At 40.5% G+C, this 22,778-nt stretch overlaps 1 protein-coding gene across 1 annotated transcript in view; it reads left to right on the forward strand.

Annotated features, from left to right (window-relative positions):
• Window positions 1-1,623: 1,623 nt before the first annotated feature.
• Window positions 1,624-22,778, forward strand: part of LOC139170726 (vomeronasal type-2 receptor 26-like) — a 74,383-nt gene continuing 53,228 nt past the window's right edge. The window contains exons 1-2 of the mRNA XM_070758214.1: window positions 1,624-1,850; window positions 2,289-2,577. Of these exons, the coding sequence (XP_070614315.1) occupies window positions 1,624-1,850; window positions 2,289-2,577 (516 nt within the window). The remainder of the gene's footprint in view (window positions 1,851-2,288; window positions 2,578-22,778) is intronic.

The following is a 22,778-nucleotide window of genomic DNA, read 5'->3' on the forward strand; positions in this document are numbered from 1 at the left end:
TCGAAACGGAATACCCTACGAGACTAGACTTTCAATACTGGGCCTAGAAAGCCTAAATCTAAGATGCCTTAAACAAGATCTAAGTATTGCCCACAAGATCATAGGCTGCAACTTCCTGCCTGTCGGCGACTACTTCAGCTTCAACCACAACAACACAAGAGCACACAACAGATTTAAACTTAATATTAACTGCTCCAAACTTTACTGTAAAAAATACGACTTCAGTAACTGAGTTGTCGAAGCATGGAACTCATTACCAGACTCCATAGTGTCATCCCCAAACCCCCAACACTTTACCCTTGGATTATCCACGGTTGACCTATCCAGATTCCTAAGAGGTCAGTAAGGGGCGAGTACAAGTGTACTAGAGTGCCTTCCGTCCCCTGTCCTATTGCTCTCCTATATCTCCTATACCTTACTTCTATTCCTATATCTCTTCTTCTATTTTTTCATTGATATGTTCTATTCCTATATCTTCTCTTCTCTTCTTTCTTAGATATATATTTACTATGACTATATCCTCTATAACCTTCATCATGTATTTTACTATGTGTATACCCAGTAAACCCTTATGGTGTATTGGACAAAATCAATCAATCAATAAGTTGGATTTTGCATATCAACTTTCCATCTCTGCAACACAAGGGTCCTGAGCTCCTCTTCCTTCCTTCCCTCCCTCCCCTCCCCACAGGGGGTGAGAGGCTTCCTTTGTTTCTCTATCTCTTTTCACTCATTTTTAATCCTCTCCCCCACCTCTCTCTCTCTGATTTTTTTAACTATGCAAAGTTCAAAAAACTTTTTTCATTAATGTTGATTTTGTTCTTGGTGTCTGGCCACACTATTGCATCAGCCCTTTTGTGGTGGTGCCCTTTACCATTTATTTATCCATTTATCCATTTATCCATTTATCCATTTATCCATTTATCCATTTATCCATTTATCCATTTATCCATTTATCCATTTATCCATTTATCCATTTATCCATTTATCCATTTATCCATTTATCCATTTATCCATTTATCCATTTATCCATTTATCTATCTATCTTTCAGAATAAAGTAAATTTTGGTTCCAACTCAGCTGGAAGCTATTTCAGATCTGTGGCATTAACTGGCCCAAAGAGTTTTGTCTTTAATCACTATGCAAACAAATATCAGATTTATTTGTTTCTTCAGCCACACGTGCTGTGTATTCCCTCCAGGGTTAGTTTTAAGCATGGAGCTCCCAAACCCCTCAATTCTAGATGACAGATTTAATTCCATCCGTTCCCCTGTTATTATGAACCACATGGGGATTGTTTCCCTCCAGAGAAATGCCCAACAACCTTTGAGTCCAAGAAGTAGTTGAATTATCCAGGGATTTCTCCTGAGAGGGAGAATTATGATAAAAGTTCTACTCTGCTCTTTGGCTGAATCCTCCAGGGAGAGTTTAGGCAGAGAAATATGGAGTTTTGGGACAGGCAAAGTCTTTGCTCTTGAATGTACATCTCTATCCTTTCCACATGAAGCTGAATGTTTCTCTATGTTTCAATCAGGAAAGGAACTGGATGTTCCATCCTGTGATAATCCTTTTGAATTCTTCTTTAGAAATAGGAAGGGGCTTGATTGTTTCACCCCATGAATTATGGATCTTCTGCTTATCCTTTGGATGCTGCTTTTGTTCCATCCAGTCTCTGGGAAGCTGAGAAGGAAATGCACACTGAGTTTGGAGCACCATGATGGAAAACAACCACAGAGCTTTTACAGGCCAGGAGACCATCTCATTGGTATAGTCATCACTGGAAAGGAAATATCGCATACTAAGTTGCTTTTCAATGTGGCTCCTTCTCTTCAGTTTGTTTTCCATGATCCGTAAGTCATAAAGGTGATGGAGTTGCACTCCTTCCATTTTAACATTCTTCCTCTTTTCTGTTTTTTGTTATTTTTCATTTATTCCTATATTGGAATGTGTTTAATTTCCTGAATTATACTGATTTCCACTGCTTCCTTCTTTTGTCTGATTTTGTGAAAGAGAACTCAAAAAGAGGTCTGAGAAAAAGCTGAAAGGGCTGCAGATTATTTTCCTCTCTCTGTTCAATCCTTAATTTATTACTTGAATAATGAATTTTATTTAAAATGGTGTTTGAACAACTTATAGTTGCCGTACCTCAGCCAACTTCCATATTTGTGTAACTGACCATTGCTTTTGGTTCAATGTTAGTTTAAGGCTCAGTAGCCTTGTGGAGGATTATAAATTAAAAGAAGTATTGTTGTTGCTTATTAATTATAATAACACTTTTTTTACAATAGGGATATTTATGGTTATTTATATGGCTTACGATTGATTTTCAACATTCAAGTCCTCAACAAGAATTCCCAGCTCCTGCACAATCTCACACTTGGCTACAACCTCCATGACAACTACTTGAGCACTTTCCATACTTCAGAAGCCTTGCTGGACATTCTCTCCACTGGAGAAACCAATGTCCCCAACTACAGCTGTGGAAAGAAGGAGAACCTTCTCACTCTTTTTGATAGAGCTGACAGGGACATCTCTATCCAGATGTCAATATTAGGAGGCACCTACAAAGTCCCACAGGTTTGTGTATTTTTCTCCATCTGATAAAAGTAAGTATTGAGTGACCAATCATGTCTTCTCTGTGGAATTCAAGAGTTGCTTTTCTCCAAATTAGCAAAAATGAAAATATTTTACCACATTATGTTCATCTTGAAATTAATCATAAAAGGCCTGAAATGCAAGCAATACATTCCCCAGAGAAGACATTCTACCAACTATTTAACTGATCAAAAAATATCCCTGAGGCCTCTATTGGGATCTTCATTTTCATATATAAATAAGACCTAACCTATCCACACAGAGTGAAGTTGACAATAGTAGCATTTTATGTATCTAAGATATGGAATAAAAAGGACTCCAGCAATTATGGGGCCAAATCGACTAGCAAATATTGTGTCTAAAATTTATGCCATGATCCTCTTAGTTAAACTTAAGAAAAATGCATTTCTTGCAGAAGAACCAGAATGTTTTAGGTAGAGTTAAAAGCTATATAGATTTTATAAGAAATAATGCATGTTAATAATCATATCGGTATAGATATGAATGATTTACTGGACTAAAATAGAATAAAACAGATAATAAATGTTATTTCATTTGTTGACAAAAATTGCTAAATTAGTGAACCAGGGAAATGCAATGCACATAGTATACAGCATTTGGATTTCAGAAAGGTTTTGACAAAATAAATCACAACCTATTTCTCGGTAAGCTAAAGTTATGTGGGATAGAAAGCACCATGCCCAGATGAAGTCAGCCTGTGGTCCTTAATGGAACTACATCTGCATAGAGAGAAACAAGCAGTTGGGGACCCCAAGCTTCCATTTTAGGCCCAGGATTCTTCAGCATCTTCATGAATGATTTAGGACATGGGAGAAATGGTGAAATCATCAAATTTGCAGACAACACTAAAGTGGCAGGAATAGCCAACAGCCCAGAAGGTAGGCTGAAGATCCAGATGGATCTAGATAGACTTGAACCCTGGGCCTATCTAACAAAATGTAATTCAATGTAGGGAAATGTAAAGTTTTACACTTAGTATCTTAGAGTCCTAGTGGGCAATCACTTAAAAATGGACCAGCAATGTGTGGCTGCAGCCAAAAAACCCAAGAACATTTACATTAACAGATGGATAAAATCAAGATCATGTGAAGTATTAGTACTGCTTTATAATGACTTGACAAGACCACACTTGGAATTCTGCAGCCAATTTTCATCACCATATTATAAAAAGGATGTAGAGACTAAGATGATTAAGGGACTGGGGACTAAAACATATGAAGAACAGTTGCAGGAATTGGGTACCAGTATGTCTAATTTAATGAAAAGGATTAGGGGTGACATAATAACAATGTACAATATTTCAGGGGCTGCCACAAAGTAGAGGGGGTGTTAACCTATTTTCCAAAAACCAGAAAGCAAGACAAGAAACAATGGATTGAAACTAATCATGGAAAGAAACAACTTAGAACTAAGAAGCCCTTTCCTGACCCTTAGAACAATTAATCAGTGGAATAACTCTCCAGAAGTTGTGGGTGCTCCAATACTGGAGGTTTTTAAGAAGAGACTAGACAGCTACTTGTCTGGAATAGTACAGGGTTCCCTGCTTGATCAGGAGATTAGATTAGAAGACCTCCAAGGTACATTCCATTATTTTATTCTGTTTTAAGTTCTGTTATGGGTACACATGTTTAACATGCTAAATACCCATTGGAACACACTAACAAAATGATATTATCATATGATATTATCATACTTACACATTGGATTGTATAGCCTGTGAACAAGACTTGGATTCTTTTGCCATAATAATTGTCTGATAATTAATAAATCAAGCTCAACGATTGAACATGGGAAATGACATTGTAGCCACATTTAATCAATCAATAGACAAAGTAAACTTTTCCTTACCTGGTCATTTTCTCTGAGATTGAATCTTGGATCCTCATCATCAAAGGAACTCAGTTAGAGAAAGGGCATGAATGAAAGTAGTGCTTAAATGAAAACCTCATACCTCTTCAGCTTCCTCAGTCCCAATTATCAAAGTATCTGAGGCCAAGGTTTTCCCCATATTCTCACATCAATCTGATATTTGGGGCTTCAGAGAGAAATCACTAGCAGAACCAGCCCAGTCACAGCCTCTGAGGAGTATCCTGGGGTGAGTAAAAGGACTTCAGAAAATATGGATATTGAAATAACATTTAATCTATAGAAACCAACAGACTCCGAAAACAGAAAAAGTTCAATTAAATCTTAGATTATACAACTGACAAATCGTATTAGAAACTGAGGTCTTCATGTTTTTTGTATAATTGGAGCTAAAATATATTTCCAGAAAAAAATTGGGATACAGAAACAGAAAAAAGATTTATTTATTTAATTATTTAATTGGATTTATATGCTGCCCCTCTCCGAGGACTCGGGGAGGCTTATAAGATGCATCAATCCTCAAAAATTGTAATAGGTCCTTTATTGGAATATAATACTTCAAATCAGCATTTCAATGTGTTAATCTAATTGTGTTAAATTGTAGAGGTGATACAGTAATATTATTCACATTGTTTAGCAAATGCACTTCAGCAAAGCCTTTGATATGGTTCCACATAAAGAGCTGATAGATAAATTAGTGAAGATTGGACTTAATCCCTGGATAGTTCAGTGGATTTCAAGCTGGCTGAAGCATAGACATCAGAGAGTTATTGTTAATGGCGAGTATTCTGAGCAGAGACAGGTTACAAGCGGTGTGCCACAAGGGTCTGTTCTGGGTCCTATTCTTTTTAATATGTTTGTGACTGACATAGGGGAAGGTTTGGTAGGGAAGGTTTGCCTATTTGCCGATGACTCTAAAGTGTGCAATAGGGTTGATATTCCTGGAGGGGTCTGTAATATGGTAAATGATTTAGTGTTACTAGATAAATGGTCAAAGCAATGGAAACTGCAGTTTAATGTTTCCAAATGTAAAATAATGCACTTGGGGAAAAGGAATCCTCAATCTGAGTATTGCATTGGCAGTTCTGTGTTAGCAAAAACTTCAGAAGAGAAGGATTTAGGGGTAGTGATTTCTGACAGTCTCAAAATGGGTGAGCAGTGTGGTCGGGTGGTAGGAAAGGCAAGTAGGAAACTTGGCTGCATAGCTAGAGGTATAACAAGCAGGAAGAGGGAGATTGTGATCCCCTTATATAGAGCGCTGGTGAGACCACATTTGGAGTACTGTGTTCAGTTCTGGAGACCTCACCTACAAAAAGATATTGACAAAATTGAACGGGTCCAAAGACGGGCTACAAGAATGGTGGAAGGTCTTAAGTATAAAACGTATCAGGAAAGACTTAATGAACTCAATCTGTATAGTCTGGAAGACAGAAGGAAAAGGGGGGACATGATCGAAACATTTAAATATGTTAAAGGGTTAAATAGGGTTCAGGAGGGAAGTGTTTTTAATAGGAAAGTGAACACAAGAACAAGGGGACACAATCTGAAGTTAGTTGGGGGAAAGATCAAAGGCAACATGAGAAAATATTATTTTACTGAAAGAGTAGTAGATCCTTGGAACAAACTTCCAGCAGACGTGGTTGGTAAATCCACAGTAACCGAATTTAAACATGCCTGGGATAAACATATATCCATTGTAAGATAAAATACAGGAAATAGTATAAGGGCAGACTAGATGGACCATGAGGTCTTTTTCTGCCGTCAGTCTTCTATGTTGCTATGTTTCTATAGTTTTTTAATTTGTTTATTATTTTTCATTTTTATTATACAATAAAAATTGAATGAAATGGTTAGCCAAGAACAAAACAGCCTTTCAACTAGAAAAATACCTGACAATGGGTCTGACCCAATACCATAGAACAGCACTCACTAGAGCAAGATTTGAGCAGTTAGATTCTATGGTCATTCTCGCCGCTTCCCAGCTGAGTCCTGAAGCGAATTGGCTTCAGGACTCAGCTGGGAAGCGGCGAGAATGAACGGCGTGGGTGGGCGAAGGGCGTGCGGGCAGGCAGGCGGTGGACAAGCCGTTCGCTCGCGCCGCTCGCTCGTGCCGCTTCCGAGGAGTTTACGTGGGCGGTGGGGAAACCCCAATCTTCGGCTCCTCGATGCTGCGGAAGTAAAAACACCATCTGCGCATGCGCAGATGGTGTTTTTACTTCCGCAGCACTACTTCGCGAAAAACCGGTCATTGCGAGGGGTCCTGGAACGGAACCCTCGCAATACCCGGGGGATCGCTGTATATGTAGTTTCTGGAACCACTAAATTTATAGTCAGGGCTGTTCAGATGAGAATACGTTTTATAGAACATATTGGGGTGGCATGCAAAGGAGATGAACTCACTTAAGAATATTTTATATCAGTATCTTAGATTTGTTTAATATAATCCTTTGCACGAGTTATATTCTCATGTTTTACTACTCAATTTTAGCATATTATACTACATTTTAACTTATTATTTGTTCAAATTCCCTCTATTTTAGCCAATTTTATTGTATTTTAACCAGTCACAGTTCTATGACGACCGATGTGGTCCTTTTCCTCGCTTTGATATGGTTGATTGACTAATCAAATAAAGTTGATATTGATTGATTGATTGATTGATTGATTGCTAATACCCTATCTTTAATATTTCAAATAATGTCTAATTAAAATTGTTCTAATACATTCATGAGAACCAGGTTGGATTTATTAAAATCTAATATTTTGGATTTGATCTGACCACCAATATAACACAGCATTCTTCATTGCTTTTTTTAGATCACTTATGATATTGCTTCAGAGGCTCAGATTGATAAAAGCAAATTCCCCTTTTTCCACCAGATGACTCCCAAAGAAGGATTCCAGTACCCAGTCATTGTGCAACTGCTCGTCCATTTCAGATGGACCCTGATTGGCCTCTTTGCTTCAGACACATCGAAGGGAGAGAATTTCATGAGGACTTTCACTACTACGTTTGTCAGGAATGGAATTTGTGTTGTTATATCACATCGATTCTCAAAAACTGAACACACAGCCCCCCTCGGGGATGCCCTCTCTAAGTGGAGACAAGTCAATGTCTTTGTTCACTTCATTGAATATGATTCCATTTGGGACAGATTTGTTCCTTTCCATGAAACATTTCTGCGCTTGCCAGGACCCATTGGAAAGAAAGTCTGGGTCCTCACAAATTTTGGAGGGTATACAGTATACAAGCCCAGACTTCTCAAATACATCCACAGTATTTTGAATTTTCGTTATTTGACCAAAAAAAGGCCAAAAGGTGATGCCTTTGAATCCGATTTCTTTGTGGAAGAAAAATTTCAAGATCATTATTTTCACTGTTCTCTTTCAAAGAACGTCTTTTCTGTCAAAGGCCGCAAAAGATGCACCCAGAAAGACCCCCTCGAGACCCAGGAGAAAAGGAACAGAGAAAGGATCAAAAATTATTATTACTATTACACTATCGTGAAAACTCTGGCCCATGCTTTGAATGCTGCATATTCCTCCAGATTGAGGAGGAGAAGGAAGGAGGGAGAAAAAAGATTGGGGTTTCCAAGGCTGCAGCCATGGCAGGTAGGGGGTCCCATTATGGATCCATAACCTTGTTTGGAGAAGGAATCCAGAGGAGAAGGAGGGGAACCAACTAAACAGTGTTTTAATAAGAAAGTGAACAAGGAAACACAATCTGCGGTTGGTTGGGGGAAAGATCAAAAGCAACGTGAGAAAATATTATTTTACTGAAAGAGTAGTAGATGCTTGGAACAAACTTCCAGCAGACATGGTTGGTAAATCCACAGTAACTGAATTTAAACATGCCTGACATAAACATATCCATCCTAAGATAAAATACAGGAAATAGTACAAGGATGGTCCATGAGGTCTTTTTCTGCCGTCAATCTTCTATGTTTCTATGGATCTGACCAATTTAATTACTCAGGGAATAATGGGTCCAAAGCAGTGGGGGCTTCCTGCATTTTTACTACCACTGTGGGCGTGGCTTATTTTGTGGATGTGGCTTGATGGTCATGTGACCGGGTGAGGGTGGCTTGGAAGTCCTGACTGGGTGGGAGTGGCTTCATGGTCATGTGATTCAGCAGGTGAGGCTTGGTAGTCATGTGACTGGGTGGGTGTGGCCAAATCAATGTCACTCATGTCAAGGGGTGCCTCGCCTGGCCCCTCCCCTCCCAGCCATTCCTTGTTACACCCAGCCACAATGAATCTACAGTACTGTAAACATGTTGTTCATCTTTTTTTCAAATTGATTATCTACATACTATTGATGTACTTTCATGGACCACTGAAAGGAGGAAATGGCTCATATGCTTTGCCCAAGAGTGTGATAGGCAACAGGCTTTAAGAGGCTGCCAGAAAGAGGGGGGGCAATTTTCCAAAGCACCAGAAGGCAAAACAAGAAGCAATGGATTGAACTAAACAAAGAAAGAAGCAACCTAAAATTAAGGAAAAATGTCTTGACAGTGAGAACCAATATAGGTGTCAGCTGCCACAGTCAGAACTTAAGATAAATAAAACTCAGAGTCCTTTTTAAAGGTTCAAAAGTGAATTTATCAAAATCAGAACTGGAAGCATCTTAGTCAAAGCAAAGACTGGAGAAAAAGGTGCGATACATGTGTATATCAAACCCCCTTTTCCACCCCCCTTGGGAAAATGGCCAATCCCTAGTGTCCATGACAGTCAGGTAGATGTATCTTCATCCCACATCACATTTATGGAATGTACTTCTAATGGTCTCCTTCAGGTCACCTGGTTTCGAGGAAAACGAAACTTATCTCTCTTCATAGGGCCTCCTGCTCTCTTTCCCCCCCTCACCATTACTGTTGACCCTTCCCTGTTACTATTGGCAACCAAGCGTAGAGATGCAGAAAACATAGCGAAGGTTGACAATAGGTGTACAAATATTTCGGTCATAATTTCGCATATAAAATAGCCATTTGTGTAATACATTGTTCAAAACAGTAATTTGTGTTATGGCTGATGTGGCTGATTATAGAATGGACTAGCATATTAAGTTGGACTCATGCAACCTGATGTACAGCAGCAGTAGGGGAAAAAAGGAGAGTCGCTCCATGCCAAAGTGGTCTGGGCTGCGATTTTTTTCCATTCATGAAGCCCTCACTCCACCCTCAGCTGATATGAAAAGGCGTCATGCGGCAATAATAACCTTGTAACTCTCCCTCGGCTTTCCAATATTTTTAAATCCCCCCTCCTGTCCTCCTCCTCCTTGGAAAGTAGCAGGGAGACCAGCACTGGCAGAAGTTGCGGGGGGGGCTTTTCCTCCCCCCCTTTTCTCAACAGCTGATTGGCTTGTGTTTGCCTAGCCTGAGGCGGGGGGGCAACCCAAGAAGAATAGCGTGGGGAACACGAAGCAAATTGTCACCCTGGTGAGTGACACTGGTGAAGTTGTAAGTTGAAGACTTAACAGCTCACTTGAATGATGATGATCGTTCAAGCCACACCCACCTGGTCACATGGCTAGCAAGCCACTCCTACCCAGTCACATGACCATCAAACCACACCCATAAAATAAGCCACACCCACAGTGTGGCAGTAAAAAATTTGGCTGCCCATTACTGGGTGTGCTTGGAAAAGGTTTCAAAACAATGATTTCTGCCTCGGAAAAAAGACATTCTCTGGTGGATAATTTTTGCCTGGGATTTCGGTGAGCTGATTCCAGTTCCAGCAGTCCTTGGAAGAAGCCAATTATCTAGGCCCTCAACAGTCAGGTTTCAGGACCAGCTACAGCACGGAAACTGCTTTGGTCACGTTGATAGATGATCTCTGGCGGGTCCGGGACAGGGGTTTATCCTCTGTCCTGCTGCTTCTTGACCTCTCAGCAGCTTTTGATACCATTGACCATGGTATCCTTCTGCGGCGGCTGGAGATGTTGTGAGTGGGAGGCACTATCCTTCAGTGGTTCTCCTCCTACTTCTCTGGTCAGCCGCAGTTGGTATTAGTGGGGGTCAGAGGTTGATCTCTAGGTCTCTCCCTTGTGTGGTGCCTCAGGGGTTGGTCCTCTCCCCCCTGCTATATAATATCTACATGAAACCACTGGGCGAGATCATCCAGGGACACGGGATGAGGTATCATCAGTACGCTGATGATACCCAGTTGTACATCTCCACCCCATGTCCTGTCAACGAAGCAGTGGAAGTTATGTGCCGGTGCCTGGAGGCTGTTAGGGTCTGTATGGGTGTCAACAGACTCAAACTCAACCCTGATAAGATGGAATGGCTGTGGGGTTTGCCTCCCAAGGACAACTCCATCTGTTCATCCATTACCCTGGGGGGGGATTATTGAACCCCTCAGAAAGGGTCTGCATCTTGGGCGTCCTCCTCAATCTGCAGCTAACATTAGAGAACCATCTTTCAGCTGTGGCGAGGGGGGCGTTTGCCCAGGTTCACCTGGTGCACCAGTTGCGGCCCTACCTGGACCAGGAATCACTGCTCACAGTCACTCATGCCCTCATCATCAAGATTTGACTACTGTAACGCTCTCTACATGGGGCTACCTTTGAAGAGTGTTCGGAAACTTCAGATTGTGCAGAATGCAGCTGTGCTTTCCCAGATATGCCCATGTCACACAAACACTCCGCAGTCTGCATTGGTTGCCGATCAGTTTCCGGTCACAATTCAAAGTGTTGGTTATGACCTATAAAGCCCTTCACGGCATCGGACCAGAATATCTCTGGGACCGCCTGCTGCCGCACGAATCCCAGCGACCGGTTAGGTCCCACAGAGTTGGCCTTCTCCGGGTCCCGTCGACAAAACAATGTCATCTGGCGGGACCCAGGGGAAGAGCCTTCTCTGTGGCGGCGCCAATCCTCTGGAATTAGGATTTCCCTCACCCTCCTTGCCTTTCGCAAACTCCTTAAAACCCACCTCTGCCATCAGGCATGTGGAAATTGATTCCCCTGGACTGTTTCCGCTTTATGTGTGGTTTGTCTGGGATGTATGACTGTTTTTATATTAAGGGTTTAAATGGTTTTTTAATCATTGGATTTGTATTATGTTTTGTTGTTGTGAGCTGCTCTGAGTCTTCGGAGAGGGGCGGCATACAAATCTAAATAATAATAATAATAATAATAATAATAATAATAATAATAATATTCTTGAATGATAAATGGACTTTGTTTTATTTAGGCCAAGTATGGTGCCTTTCCTAGACCTTGTTGATATTTCGGAGAAAAGAAGAGAAAAATAAATCCTTTTTTCCTTGCCATTTAAATTTGCTTTTCACTGGGTGTGCTTTTATCAGTAAAGAGTATAATTTTACCAAGCAATAAGGAACATTTTGAGTCGGGGTGTGTGTTTCTCTCTGAGTGGCGTGGATAGAACTGATAGCTCTCAATGTTCAAGTTTGTCAAGATCCTTCTGCATCTTAAGCCTATCTTTTAGAGTGTTGCCTATTCCTGCCAGCTTGGTGCCATCTGCAAATTTGATGAGTTCCCCATCTATCCCCTTGTCCAAGTCATTGATATTGAAATTGAAGACTACTGGGCTTAAAACAGAACACTTCCCTCCATGTAAATGCAATTCCATTGAGGACTACACATTGAGTGTGGTTGGTCAGCTAGTTTCAAATCCATCTGGCGGTGATGCTTTCAACCCACTTTTTTCTACTTCACCTAGTAGTAGGTTATGATCTACTTTATCAGATGCCTTACTGAAGTCAATGTAAATTATATTGACAGTATTTTTTCTCAAAATTTTTAATTCACCTTTCAAGATACTGGCAGTATTATTTAACCATATTTAGAGATTAGACAATTGTAGAAGTAAGATTCAATGTTGGATAAGAAATAAAGTTTTCTGTATGTTCCCATTCTAGTTTCATCCCTTTCTTGAGAAGAATGAATTTTGGAATATTTCAGACTTTAAAGTGCACTTGGACCAAAATGGAGAGATAACAGCAGAACTGGCCATTTACAGCTTCTTCGTTCTCTCCAGGGTCAGAAGAGAGATTCTGGGATATTTTATAAGACAGAGACTTTCTGTCAACCAAAATGCTCTTTCACTGCTAAAGTTGCTCAATAAGGTGGGAGAAATTTTGGTGTCTTTTCTGTTTTCCAAAGCTTGAGGTCCCATTTCAAGTGGGGAAAGCCCAGAGTTTCTGGGACAGTTGGCCTTTCATGCCATTTAGTGTCATCTAATGGGAATTCTTCAATAGACAGGATTTAAGTGGAGTAGCTTTACAATGTTTTATGGAAATCTTTCAAGATCTTACTGGTCAGAGGTTTCTTTCTTCATCATAGTTTTATTCTACATTAAAAAACTGAATGAAATAAAAATTCCCTAAACCTTTTACAGCAAATTTTATTCTCGGTTTTAATATGAATATATCATCATACTTAAATATTTTTCTGCAATTCCATCCCTTCAGACTTTATTAAATAGAAAAGTAATGTAATGTTAAATTCCAAAAACAAATGTGAGGAATTAAATGAAGAATCTGCCAGTTGTTGTACCTCCTGCATCTGTTTAGAAGGAGGCTACTTGTCTCCATCCATTTTTACCTCCCTTTTCTATGGATGGAGAGTCCTAATATCTTTCCTGTGACATTCCTTATTTTTCTGCTCAGTCTCTGCCTCAGTCCAAATGTGTGGAAAGTTGTCATCCTGGATTTGTCAAGAGGGCTCGAGAAGAAGAGCCGGTTTGTTGCTATGACTGTGTTCCTTGTCCAGAGGGGACCATCTCCATTCAGAAAGGTGAGTGACAATGAGGAAAATGGGAAGTTTTGTGGAACTGGATCCATTCAGAACGTTTTCATGAAAGTGCAAGTTAAAAGGCAGATTGAAGCTCCCTTGGTTTTTTTTTTAACCTGCACAATTTCTTATCTAAAAGGAAGTTAAGGAAAAAGACTTTGAAGGAGGGTTGGGAAGAGATGGGAGTAGGGTGTGGCAGACTGGGAACGCTTTACTAACAGCAGAGGAAATACCTCTTACCCTTTTAAGTTTAGATAACTGCTGCTAATTTACCTTTCTATGAACATCTGAAATCTTTGAAACTTGATGAATTCTTTCAGGTTCACCTTCTGAAAGACCTTGCAATTCACCTCCCCTTGAGGATCACTGAGAAGCTGTCACTTTTCCATAATGTAATGGGGGGAATTTATTACAAAAATATTCTTCCAGTCACATAGATCAATTGATCAGTCAAAATAGAGCAGGAAGGAACCCTGGAGGTCTTCTACTCCACCCCCCTGCTCAAACAGAAGAACTTATACCAGTGATGGCAAACCTTTTCGGCACCGAGTGCCCAAATCAGATCACACATGCAGGTGCGTGCAGATGGACATGCTGGAGCGCTGGACACCCAAAGTCCAGCTGGCCAGCATGCACATGCCTGTTTTGGCCATTTTTCGGGCCATTTTCAGGCTTTCAGATAATTGTTTGGACCATTTTTCTGGCTGTTGTAAAGCTTGAAAAATGGTCTGAAAACTATTTTTCTTTTGGCTATTTTCTGGACCATTCTTCAGGCTATTTTCAGGCTGTTTTCCAGTGTTCCAGTGCGTGCAAAGACTGGCATGTGCACTGGAAATCAATGGCACACGTGCCCATAGTGAGGGCTCTGCATGCCACCTCTGGCACCTATGCCATAGATTCACAATCACAGACCTATACCATTTCAGACAAGTGACTGTCCAGTCTCTTCTTTAAAACCTCCGATATTGAAGAACCCAAAACCTCTGGAGGCAAACTGTTCCACTGGTTAATTGTTCTCAGTGTTAGAAAGGTTCTCCTTAATTCCATATTGTTACAGGATACTGTAGGCTTCCTCCAAGTCCCTTTTAAAAACTGCCATGGGGCAGGACTCAGGATGTTCGCCTAAAAAGATCATATGATTCATTAATAACTTCTAATAATGTATGTTCTTATAAAGATTCTAAACATTACATAGGAAATAATTAACATCCTAGGACTTCCCTCAACTTCATATACCTAGATATATATTTAAAAATATCCTTCTTATTGGAATTGTTTAGAAATACTTCTCGGAAAATGTTCTTGGAATTAGGTGTTGTCCAAAAAAGGTATTTCTTTTAATGTAAACCCCACCCCAAAAATATTAAAGATATATTGTTCTTTACTTTTCAGATACTGAAAAATGCACCAAGTGTCTGGATGATAAATATCCCAATGATGAACGAATCCAATGTATCCCCAAAGTTATAACTTTCCTGTCTTATGAAGAACATCTGGGCATTATCCTGGTCCCATTTGCTCTATTCTTCTTCCTAATTACAGGCCTTGTTTTAATCATCTTCATTAAGTACCGAGAAACTCCTCTTGTCAAAGCCAACAACCGGGACCTTTCCTACACCCTCCTGATCTCCCTCCTGCTTTGTTTCTTGTCGTCCTTTCTCTTCATTGGTCAACCAAGGAAAGCCACCTGCCTTCTCCGACAAACAGTTTTTAGCATCATCTTCTCAGTTGCCATTTCTTCTCTCTTGGCCAAAACCATCACGGTGGTGCTGGTCTTCTTGGCCACAAAGCCAGGAAACCGAGTGAAGAGATGGTTGGGGAAGAGCTTGGCCAATTCGATCATCCTGTCTTGTTCTGCTGTCCAAATTTTCATCTGCTCCATCTGGCTGGGAGTTTCTACCCCCTTCCCTGACTCTGACCTACACTCCCAGCATGGAGAGATCATCCTGCAATGCAATGAAGGGAATGTTGTCATGTTCTACATTACCCTCAGCTACATGGGCTTCCTGGCTGCCATCTGCTTCGTAGTAGCTTTTCTCGCCAGAAATCTACCTGGAACCTTCAATGAAGCCAAGCTGATCACCTTCAGCATGCTGGTCTTCTGCAGTGTCTGGGTGACTTTTGTGCCTACCTACCTAAGCACCAAAGGGAAATATATGGTGGCTGTTCAGATCTTCTCCATCCTGGCCTCCAGTGCTGGTCTGTTAGGTTGCATCTTCATCCCCAAGTGCTATATTATCATTCTGAAGCCAGACCTGAACACAAAGGAGCAGCTTACATCCCGAACAAATGTAAAAGCATGAAATATAACAAAGCTATGATAGTGGAAGAATTATTAAGCTTTCTTTTATTTGAAAGAAAATATTAATTGCTTCTCCTTATATAGAATCCAAGAAGAATATATGTCTTGTTTCTTTAATCTCCTTCTCTTTCAGCTCAATAAATCCTAATAAAGAGAACTTTCTGAAGGCAATTCAAAAGAATTTGATGTTCAGCAACAACCAATGGACCTGATGCCTTATAAAAATAATTTGAGCAGGTTTTCCGACTGACAGAGCCTGAAAAATGTGTGAGAAAAGAGCCTGAATAGGAAAAATGAAAAATTGCAAGCTGTGGGAAACAAGCATACAAATCCAATTAAATAAATAAAACAAGCTCCAGTCATGTTATGCAATATTCTGTGTGACAACCCATGAAATACGCAAATGATGTGAAATGCAGGGTTTCACCTGCTCTCTGCTTGGGAGGAAAATCTGCACTATTAAGTGGTTCCTTCTTGATGTCCTGGTGAGACCTACTCTAGAGAAAGTGTGGATCACAAAAGGCAACTGGGATTTTATTTTGTGGTCATTGTCTAGCTCTGTATTTTTATTCCCCTATTCAAGAAATAAGAGAGCAATATCTGACTATGTTCATGTCCATTGATTGTTCACTCTACCACGTGTACATAAAGCATTTCTCAGTTCCTCTTCCATGCCTGGTTTATCTATGAAAGGTTGGACAATATGTCCAGAGACAGATGGAATTGAGGTCACAATGAGCATAGAGAGGCCTCTGGTTCTCCCACAAGCAGAAGAAAGAGACTCTGCCCAACACGCAAGGGGTATTTTCCCAGAACTGAAGTTTCCTCCATCACATCAGACAGTGTTGGACACTTAGCCATCCCTCCAACTAGGAATACCCAATTCTAGCATCAGAACATCTGAGATATCAGGATTTGGAATTCCTAGTTTGAGGGGTGTCTGATGTGATGGAGGAAAGTTTAGTTCTGGGGAAACTCCTGCTGAATGTTGGGCAAAGCAATAGTATGAAAACATTAATATGAGAATATTCATATGAGAAAATATTTCTAAGTTTCATTCTCCCAATCAAAAAGTACTAAGGCAGGACCCAGAACTCAGGAGTCTCCTGGTGATTGGCCCAAAGTCCCCCAGGAAGTGTTGATGCCTAAGCGAGGATTAGAATTCAGAGCCAGCTGGCTTTCATGGGTAAAGTAAGACTAGAACTCAAGTCCCCTGATGATTGGCTCCAAGTCCCCCATTTGGCTTTTGTTGGAAGGTTGGATTTAAACTCCCGGATTGGTACAAAGTCCCTCATGTGGCTTTAACCCTGCTGTTCTATTCGGGTCGTATGTGACCAGAAGCCAAGTTTGAGTCCCTGTAAAAAATTTTCCCTGCATATCTGAAACTTGAAATTCCATGAGTTTTCATCATTTCAGGGGTTCTCTCTATGAGAATTTTTTTGGGGGGGTGGGGGGTTTCTTTCTTGCTGAAAAAAAAAAACTCCCTAATGTTATGTTCCCGGGTCTATTTGACCCGGACTGCAAATTGATCATTTTAGGTACTTATATTTGGTCTTTTTGAAAGCTTTTTTCACCTGGAAACATGTTTGAACATTTCTGCACACAATGGAATGAAAATTGAATGGAAAAAATTAATCCTTATTGGTTTATTTTGCACATAAATGTGCCTCCCCCCCCGTTTTTGTGAATTTCTTTTAGGTTTATTGATAATTTTGCCTGCAAAATGCATTCTATTTTACTAAAGTTGGTGTGGGATTGGTAGCTTGAACATTTCTGCACATAATGATATGAAAATTGAACTGAAAAAATTGACCCTTATTTGTTTATTTTGTCACAAAAGCACCCCCCCCCGGCTGTGTGCAATTCTGTTCATTTATATCTTTATTATGCTGCCATTGCCAACATTTCTGAAAACTTTATGCATTATATTACAAGTCTGAACATTGCTAATCACAACAAAATCAAATTTGAAATGAAAAAATTATGTTTACTTGTTTATTTTGTTCACAAAAGCTCCTCCCCCCGGCTGTGTGAAATTATGATTGATTTATTGCATTCTGCACATAAACAACAAACATGCCAGTTTTAATTTACTATAGATTTATTGATAACAAATGGAACATATAAAATCACAAATGAAACAGAACAGAAACAGTTTCTTTTATATATACAAAACGTTTGAAAATATTTAATGCTTGCTGCAATGAATACAATAGTAACAGGTATGTGCTTTGCAAATGTATTTTTTACAATTAATACAAGTAAGATTAGTTTTATTGTCATTAGAAGATGGACATAAGCCACATCTCCTCCTTTTTGTGCTGGGAGTGCTGCTGGTGGAGGGTATGGGGTTTGTTTCCTCCTGAGCATGCTGCTGGGTAGCCTGCATTATGGCTAATGCTTCTTCACATCTGGGCTGATATTTTCTGGCTTCTAAATATGGCTGTATTAGAGACATACCTAATTCTTCCAGGAATAGTCTTCTCTTATGAAGCCTTTTTTTATTCCAATTTGGGTCTATGTCTGACCATAATACAAACGAATTATATGCTGAAACATCTATAATATTATAAAACATTATCATGGGCCACCGGTTTGTTTTTCGTTTGCATGTGTATGTGGATAATGCTTGGTCCAATGTATCCACTGCGCCTTTTGTGGCATTGTAAGATAATATCATTTCCGGCTTTTTGTCTGGCCTTCCGCTAATATTATCATCGTGATGCATGGTTCTCATCAAAATCACTTGTTTGGTTTTTTTTGGAACGTAAGACACAATAGATGTTTCATTACTGAAATAAAAAGTGGAACTAAATACCTCTCTTTTGGCAAGGATGCCTACTGGTAACTCTGGCTTGTTCTTCCTAACAGTGCCCAGCATGGTGAGTTTTCGTTTCAATAACAGTTGTGCCAAATTATATGATGTAAAAAAATTGTCACAGGTTACCTTTTGCCCTTGCAGGCCATAAGTCAAGTCTAAAACAACTTTCAAAGCCAAATGTTTTGTAGGACCTTCTCCAGGGATCCTACCAGTGTAAACCTGCGCATTATAAACATATGAGCTTTTACTATCACACAATGTCCATATTTTAATTCCGTATCTTGCTGGTTTACTTGGCAAATATTGCCGAAATGGGCACCTCCCTTTGAATCCCACCAGTTGCTCATCAACTGTTACACACTCACCTACATTGAATAGTGTTGGAAGAATTTCAACCCATTTGTTCCATAAATCTCTAATTGGCGCCAGTTTATCCACAGCCCTTCTTTGACTTCGGTCTTTTTTATCATCAAACCGCAACACTCTGGAAATATTGTAGAATCTTTCTACAGACATTGTAGCTCTGAATATGTGGCGGCCTGAATGTGCAGCCCATAAACTTCTGCACGATTCGCCGTATGATTTATACACCCCGGCTAAAAGAAGCAAGCCAATGTATGCATGTAGGGTGGCTGTATCTATTGGATCCCAATTAGCACCATAAATATTTTTTCCCTCAATGTTGGACATTTTGATTATCATATCTGTAATTGTAACATTTAGGAATAATAGAAAGGTTGATAATATATCAGATGCTCTAGAAATGGCAAATCTGGTGGGACCAGGAGTAGATGTAATTACATTTGCAGCAGACAGTTTTCTGGTGTGGTTATATTTTGAAAACCAAGTGACATCCCTGTTTTTGGAAGGGATTCCTTGCACATCTGGAACAGGTGTTTCTGGTTCTTCTGGTTCTTCTGCTTCAGAATCAGAGTTTTCAAATCTGCTGTCCCCATCACTGATGTGATCCTCCTCTTCAGAAAGGTTTTCCTGTGTGAAGTCATCCTCAGAAGAGGCGTTGGCAACCTCTTCAAGTTCTGCTTCTGTTAGTGGTCTTTTGTAAGGCATACTTTCTGTAATTTGTAAAAACATTAATTATAAGATCTGCCCCCACAAAAAGAGAACATGAATGATGCAAAAAAATCCACAGAAAGCAGGAAAAAATAGGTTTGTCACATACCAGATAAAGATGCAGTTTATTTCCAAGGTCAACTCTGTGAAACAGATGCAAAGTACTGAATCTAGGCAAAAAAAAAACATTTATGTCACATGCAGCAGAAGGTAACATCCCAAAGAAAAACATAGCTGTTTTACTTACCAGAGAAATAGACTTGGATGAATGACTGAAAACTGGTCACTCTGTTATATAGCTGTCCCTCTAATGGTTTGAAAGATTGACAAAGGATGTAGGATATTGCTTTCAGAAATATTTTAGCAGCCGAGGGGGGGGGGCTTATTTCTGATTTTAAAAAACCAGTAAGAATCATTTTTTTCAGTTCCTTTATATTTTTCTTATATTCAGAAATGTTCAAGCTACCAATCCCACACCAACTCCAGTAAAATAGAATGCATTTTGCAAGCAAAACTATCCATAAATTGAAAAAACTTTCACAAAAATGGGGGGGAGGCACATTTATGTGCAAAATAAACCAATAAGGATTAATTTTTTCAGTTCAATTTTCATATCATTATGTGCATAAATGTTCAAGCTACCAATCCCACACCAACTTTAGTAAAATAGAATGCATTTTGCAGGCAAAATTATCAATAAACCTAAAAACAATTCACAAAAACGGGGGGGCACATTTATGTGCAAAATAAACCAATAAGGATTAATTTTTTCCATTCAATTTTCATTCCATTGTGTGCAGAAATGTTCAAACATGTTTCCAGGTGAAAAAAGCTTTCAAAAAGACCAAATATAAGTACCTAAAATGATCAATTTGCAGTCCGGGTCAAATAGACCCGGGAACATAACATTAGGGAGGTGTTTTTTTTCAGCAAGAAAGAAACCCCCCACCCCCCCCAAAAAAATTCTCATAGAGAGAACCCCTGAAATGATGAAAACTCAAGGAATTTCAAGTTTCAGATATGCAGGGAAAATTTTTTACAGGGACTCAAACTTGGCTTCGGGTCACATACGACCCGAACAGAACAGCAGGGTTAATTTCCCAGATCGTCAGCAGGCACAACTTCTCCCTTCCCATTGACCAGTGATGGCAAACCTTTTTTGGTTCACATGCCAAAAGGGAGGGGTTGGGTGGCTAGCATGCATGGTGTGCCGACACCCCTTCCCTCCCCCTGCGCATGTGCAATCCCCCCATGGTGCCCCCTGTGCATGCTCATAGGTCTTTCTGAAGCCTGGTAGGTTAAAAAAGTCACCAAACTGACAAACCAGAAGTTTGGGGAAATGCACTTCCATTTTGCTGTAGTGTTGGTTTTTTCCCCATCCCCAATCCCATACGCATGTTATCACTAGAAAGTAGAACATTCAAAAAGGTTGACATTCAGAGAAACCAGCCCTCAATAGACACATAACGTTAACTTTATATCCGCTAACCTGATAGGCAGGTATCACGCTGGACAGTAAAATATATCAGAGAGAAAGTAAAAAGGAGCTTGTGAAACATCGCTGTGCCCAAGCATCCTTTCAGCACCCGGACACCTGTGGGCAAGGGTATAGTTCACATGGGTGCATTAACACCCCTCCAATCTTGGCAAGAAATGACAGCAGGCATGGAAATTCCACCTCACCTTGTCTGCAGTCACAGTGGATTCAATCAACCCAGATCCTGCCGTCCGGATTTCTGCAAAAGTTGGACTGGCCAGGCTGCAGCCGAAAAAGCCAGATTTAAAAAGAAGGGGAGGGGTGAGGAGGGCTCTGTGAGGGAGGGGGAACGCATCCAGCCCCAAAGTCCTCCGAAGAGGGCAATGTCTCTAAATGAGGGGTAGAGGGTAGGGGGGCCGGCCAGGAAGGACGTCTTTGTGACGTCAAAGCTCCCCCCATGGAATTCCCTATTGGGATTCCCCACCTCCTTTCCAGCCTCCCAACTGGCCCGACAGCTCCGCAGCTCTTTTGAAAAGCTAACAGCCGGGCGGCGGGGCTTCTCAGCATCTTCCTGAACCCAAACGCCACCCCCAAACTTTTGTCGAACTTCCGGGTTCGGCATTCAGGAGAACGCCAAGAAGCCCCCTGGCTGTTTCAAAAGGCGACAGCCAGGCGACGGGGCTTCTCGACGGCCACCCGAACCCGAACATTTGCCGAACTTCTGGGTTCAGCATTCGGGCGGCGGGTTTGTAAGACGGAAAAAGTTCGGAAGAAGAGGCAAAAAATTTTCGAACCCCGGGTTCGTATCTCGGATTGTTCGTATGGCGAGGTGTTCGTATCACGAGGTACCACTGTAGTTGTAAAAAAAGTATTCTGCTACAGTGATATTTTATTAAACAATATAATACTACACCATTTGGTTCAGAATATGTTTTTCCTTGTTTTCCTCCTCTAAAATATAGGTGTGTCTTATACACTAGTGCGTTTTATACACTGAAAAATAAGGTAAATAGAAAAAATAATTAAAGTTAAAAAGGAGCAAACAAAACAATACTCCAAGCTTAATCAACCCTTCTCAAACTCCAATTTCTTTAATCTGAGCAGAACTTTGAACTGAACGCTTTTATTTTTTATTTTCTTGTATTTCCTGGTCTGTCGGTATGATGGTGGCAATGTCCCAGGGTTATGGGAACATCTTTTGGGATCTTCTGACAAGCAATTGCAGGGATTCACTTAGTGACTGTGGCAAGAAACGTGGTAAAGTGAGGCAGAACTCATAATAACTGTCTTACTCAGAAGATAGAAACTTTGGCCTCCATTGGGGTCAGAACAGAAGTCAAGGATTATCTGTCTGACCAGTGCAGATCAGGGGTCCATTTTGAAGCTCCACAGAAAATATCTAGGGGGGAAGGCAATTTGTCCTTGACTTACAACGGTTCATTTATCGACGATTCGAAGTCACAAGGGTCCTGAAAAAAGTGACTAATGCCCCTTTTTCACACTTACGAGCTATGCAGCAGCCCTTCTAACCGATCCATGCTGAGGCATGAAAATGTGTCACTCAGACATTATACTTTTCTGCCCACACCAAAAAAAAAATTAGAGAGAACATTGATTGAGAGACCTTAAAGCTGCAGCTGATGGAAATCTCCAGGTAAGGCCGGTACTCTTGGAATCTTCCCTAGACACAGGTAAAAAAGAAGGGATGTTGACACCTTTATGTCCCCCCCAAGAGAAGTGACGCTTCCCTCCTGTGCCCCCCTTCCAAGAGCTTCAAACTTGGCGCTGTTGCTGCCGCTGCTCTTCGGTCCTCTTACCTCTGGCAGTTTCTGCCCTGTCCAACAGCTGCAACCCCAAAGGGAGAGAA

This window comes from Erythrolamprus reginae, chromosome 8 (assembly GCF_031021105.1).
Source record: "Erythrolamprus reginae isolate rEryReg1 chromosome 8, rEryReg1.hap1, whole genome shotgun sequence".
Taxonomy (NCBI): Eukaryota; Metazoa; Chordata; class Lepidosauria; order Squamata; family Dipsadidae; genus Erythrolamprus; species Erythrolamprus reginae.